Genomic DNA, 5,000 nt, shown 5'->3' with positions numbered 1-5,000 from the left:
CAACACTTTACCAGACTGGGACAAAGTGTGAAAAGTTTTCTCATTGATAACCGATGTTGAGGCTGCCAGTATCAATTTCCATGCTTACATTCACTCCATTAATTAGCACTGTCACTTTGTAAGGGTTTTGTCCTTCACTTGCATTTACACAAAACAGTTGATCATACAATACACATCATCCCCCCGAGCATCTTCATCATAAACATTACATCTTCTAACTGGTGTAAGTTACCTGACCTCTGCTTACCTGGATATCCGCTCCGACTACCTTTATTTGGCTGAGGGCCTTTCCTCTCACCTCTCGGCTGACTTCTAGTGCTGTTTGGACATCTATCGACGATGTGGCCTTTTTGCTTTTAAGTTCCTTAAACCTGCAAATTTGTGCACTATGATTTCCTCCACACCTAAAACAAGAAGACTTGTACTGCATGCTTCGTCCATCCACACGTCTCGTTCCCTCGCTTGTTCCATCCCCTTGTAAAGTTACCTTGTTGACTGCCTCCGACTCTTTCAATTCCTGAAGCACTGCCATATTTTTGGAAGTAATTTCCATCGAGGTTGCAATCTCATATGCCTTCACAAATGTTAATTCCATCTCCACCAGCAGTGTTCTCCCCAGGATTTTGGGAAGGCCAGGAGGCATTCTGTCGGAAGCTTAATCTACCATACAAAATTAAGACTTACAAAAATAGCAAAAGCGAATTGTCACGCTGTCTGGGAAAACATAAAACTTAAAAATATGGAACATCCACCCAAACAGCACATCCTTGCCTTACGCTTTGGGCCCTTTGATTGTGTTTTCTGCACAACTTGCACAACATACCACTACCACTATTTAGTATTATCATCTTCGTTAGTCTTAAGGAGCCAAGGGAAGTCCGTCAGCCACGTTGGATCAAGCCCTGATTTTCGGTGTTTGGAATCTGTGGATGTTGACGGACCTTGTGTTGTTTCCTGAGGCTGGACTTCTTCATCCAAATTACTTACACTCTTATATCTCTTTTTCAGGGTGAAAAAAGAACTTAATTTGCTTTGACTAGCTTTTCGTTTCTGTTCAGAGGATCCTGAGTTTGTCGAAGCCGCCATTTTTTGACAACCTTCCACGCACCTGGGAATTGAGTTTAGTATTCCATGTAATATCCGTAAAGTGCCCTTGAATTTACGGCAAACTGAAAGACGGCTGCCGTTCAACGAAACGAGCGGATGACAAGTTTCATCACCTTTCACGGAAGGGTAAATGAGCTGAAACCTTATCAATTGCGAGAAAACAACGAGAAAACACTAGGCAATGCTTCAGTATCTTTATTGTGTTTTTTTCTTTTTTTTATTATGGACAGGATCCCAGTTTTAGATGTTAAACTACGTAAGGTCACTTGTTTTAAGCCAGGCGGCAACGATTTTTGAACGAATCAAGCCAGGCGGGCCCGCCTGGCCTGAAATACCTGGGGAGAACACTGACCAGGGAAGACGTCGCTGTATTTTCTCATCCCGAATTCCGCACACGAATATCGTAGAGTTCCGATAGTAGCAACCCTTGTTACTTTCAGAATTAGGAGCCTTTGGGGTCGCTACTTTTGGGGATCAAAAATCGTTTACAAATACATCTAGAGCTGGCCCGAGCTTCTTTTCCAAAATAAAAAATAAACAACACAAAATTAAAAAAAGAACAACATTTTATTGTATTCCATATGTATAGATTGTGTTTCATAAAACGAAGATAACACTGATAAATACAGGAAAAAACTATATAGAGTTTTCAATTTCAATTTGAAGAAACCTTCCTGTTGCTAACACGAAATTACATGTATCCCGGTTCATGGTAGTTCTTACATTGCTACATCAGTGAACTGATGTCAAGGACGAATGGTGGCATAAAGCTTCCCCTTGTTGTAAATTAAAGAGCTTTATCTTGAACAATTTGTGACACTGCATAAACATTATTGTACATTATAATTTTGACTATTGATTGACAAATTAATGATATACAGTATACTTGGTCTTGCTATTTTTGGGGGAGGGGGTGTTGCTACTTTCGGGATTTACGAGCGGCCACAAAAAATCGACTTTACTTTCAGGGGGGTGTTACTATTGGAACTTTACGGTATTCCATGTGCTCCTACCCATAGTGCAGTTGGCTCTTACACTACAACTGTGGCGAATGGTTGCTACCCTGTGTTTAAGGTGGCCCCCAAAACAGGGACTGACGATACCTTGTGGTCGCTAAACCATATTATATACATGTACAACATTATTCTTGTTAATCTGGTTGTCTTAGTGAAGGCAGCAGAAATTTATTTTCATTTTCTTGAAAGTATCCTTTTCCTTCTTTCTTCTCTGTGTTTGTGTGGTAGGTCTCGATGATACTTGTAAGTTGAACCCCACAGTTCTCTTCCGTCAGTCTTTGTGTTGGAGAAATCTTGCATGAATAGATTTTGGTTCATTGTCTTGCTGCCTATTGGATGAACCCTTTAGATTTCAATGCTTTTGATATCACAAAAATTTGTTTTTCCTGTACGTGTTCATGTATCTCTTATCTGCTAATAAGTTAACTTTTATTATTCTCCTGCCAAATATACTGTATGATTCCAAGTAAAAGTTATTGGTTTTCAATTGGTTAAGTTTGGTATTAAGGTAGTTGCTCTGTCGTCCAAACTTGCTATGCTTTCCTTCAATGTTTTCACATTGTTTTGCAAGGTCATTGAACAATGTCTTTTACTTTATTTGACTTAAGCTTGAGCTCTGTTTTAAACTCTCAACTGCCATTTTGGCAGACTGTGAGAAATTCTTGCAAAACTACATTTTCCTGCTCTCAAGTTTTGAGAGAGGAACCCTTAAGAAAAATTACCAACCTTTGTGCACATTTTGAAGTTCCTATTTGTGATTTCCTTGTGGTATTTTGGGAATCCTCCCTTTTTCCCACATCTATTCTTAGTCATTCCATTGAAGGTGCAATCTATGGTATATTATGATAGGGGTTCGTGTGATGCACAATGTATAATTATTGTTACATCCTCCCATCTTCTCCTCCTAGGATTCCACATTTGGCAGCTATGTACGGGTTAACTTTACTGAGAAAATCGTCCCAGTGAATAAAACCTTTGTTGAGCTTGGCACAGGGTTTCCTAGAGTTGTTATATATCTCTATGGTAGCAGGATTCTCTTTCATTGCATTGGTTTCTCTGGTAGCTTTCAGCATCAGGTGTCTGTATGATTTAGGACCTCTCATGTAGTCTTGGAGTGACAGTACCTTTCTTCCACTCTGCGCCTCTAAGTTCGAAGGGTTTTATGCGTACGCTTCAGCAAAGCGGGCAAGTCTTGAGCATGTTGGTCAATTTAACAGGACTGTCGTGCTTGTTGCTTAATCCAACTCTTGATTTCTCCCTCTGGTTGCGGTGTACTGGGCTGAAGGAGAGCTTTTTTTGTCGGCAGGAGTGTACATGTAATATTCCAGTCCGGTTTGCAACACAATGTATACTTTATATCTCAACAACTTGACTTAATCACGCCTCAAAACAAACAAAACGATCCCTCTCTACTAGTCATGTGTGTCCTCGATTGCGTGAGCTATCTGATTACCTAACCCCTTGAGTTGTGACCAGGACATTACATCCCTTCCTTTCCAGTTTTAAAGCCCTATGTACATAAACAATTGCAATCACAGCTGTAAACGAAACAATAGGAAACAGTCCGCATGTATGATACACTCAAACAGACAATCTAAACATCTCTATTTAAAGTTCATTTTGGCTTGTCCATGACAAAGTCTTTGAATCTCTCCCGAAGCCTGATAGTGCGGGAGGGTCTAGCATCCCAAGTTTCTTCTTTCCAAGTTTCAACTACTTGTTTCTCGAGTGCAATGTCAGCCGTTGGTGTACCATCAGTCGGCGGATGGTAACTATTCTCTTCGGTATGCTACGCCATCTTCAGACTCCACCATCACCTCATTCCCCTCCTTTGTCAAAACTGTATATGGGATGCTTTCAAAATTTGGCATTAAGTTTCCAGGTGCCTTGGTGTTTCTCAGGAGGACTTGGTCACCGGGCGCAAGTGAACTGTTTGTTGCACCACTCTTACTGTCAGTATACTCGTGTTCTAGCTTGTGCTGCCAGTTGCGCTCTCTGGAATTCTCATCAAGGACAGATCGCTCTCCCCTCAGTTCGGGAAGTTTCGTCTTCGGTTCCCTTCCAAACATCAAGGATGCTGGTGTTTGGTCAGGGTTATGTTAAACCGAAGCATGCCATTGCATATTATCATACATTGTAGCACTGCAGATGCAACAAATTCAGAAATACTTGTTGAATTCAAGGCTGCTGCCTAAGAAAATTTTCCGGGAGCCCTTCAGGGTTCCAATATTAAAGGTTAGTAGCCTGAATCATTTTTTTCAAGAGCCCAAAATTAATTAATTCCAGCTGGGATCGTATTTACAAGAAAGTGCTCAGGATGAATCAAGTAAGACCCCAGTTCAGGCTACTTGTTCAGAAATTTGGTAGCCCATGCTCACAAATATGTGAACTCAATGTCAATGAAAGTAACACTAACTAAACAAGTCAAATGTTCACATGGAAAAACATTTGACAAATTTTGGAGCTGCTACGATCATTATAATTTACTTTTATACTTCCACATATCTGAATTTGTTTTTGCCTAGGGGGTGAGAGGGTGATCTTAGTTTAAGAAACTTAACACAATTTGTGACTATCAAGCAGCATTAACCTAAGTCTCACGCAAGCAGGATTGCTGACTAACTAATGCCAGCATCAACAGAATGGGCTACAGCATTACTATCTTCTAGATACTCTAGTTACATGTATATAGTTACTGTAGTTGTGACTTTTCATGTTTACATGAATGTATGTAATATTTTTCTCACAAAGATATTTCATGTTTTTAGGAGAAAATATATGTGACCCATGTTGAAAGTCCCCTCAACTTTTGGGCACAGGTATGCAGCTACAATCAATAATGAATTCAAATAAGTTTATAAGGCATTTCTCTTTGGT

At 40.1% G+C, this 5,000-nt stretch overlaps 1 protein-coding gene across 3 annotated transcripts in view; it reads left to right on the top strand.

The window, feature by feature from the left end:
* LOC138021734 (serine/threonine-protein kinase 31-like) overlaps positions 1–5,000 on the top strand; it is a 120,393-nt gene that overhangs the window by 19,802 nt on the left and 95,591 nt on the right. For all 3 annotated transcript variants that reach the window (XM_068868725.1, XM_068868724.1, XM_068868726.1), the window contains one exon: positions 4,892–4,942. In XM_068868725.1, coding sequence (XP_068724826.1) covers positions 4,892–4,942 — 51 coding nt within the window. The remainder of the gene's footprint in view (positions 1–4,891; positions 4,943–5,000) is intronic.

The sequence above is a fragment of the Montipora capricornis genome, chromosome 10, assembly GCF_036669925.1.
Source record: "Montipora capricornis isolate CH-2021 chromosome 10, ASM3666992v2, whole genome shotgun sequence".
NCBI classification, from domain to species: Eukaryota; Metazoa; Cnidaria; class Anthozoa; order Scleractinia; family Acroporidae; genus Montipora; species Montipora capricornis.
Note: the sequence above shows the minus strand (reverse complement) of the source record. Positions and strands in the feature narration are given on the sequence as shown.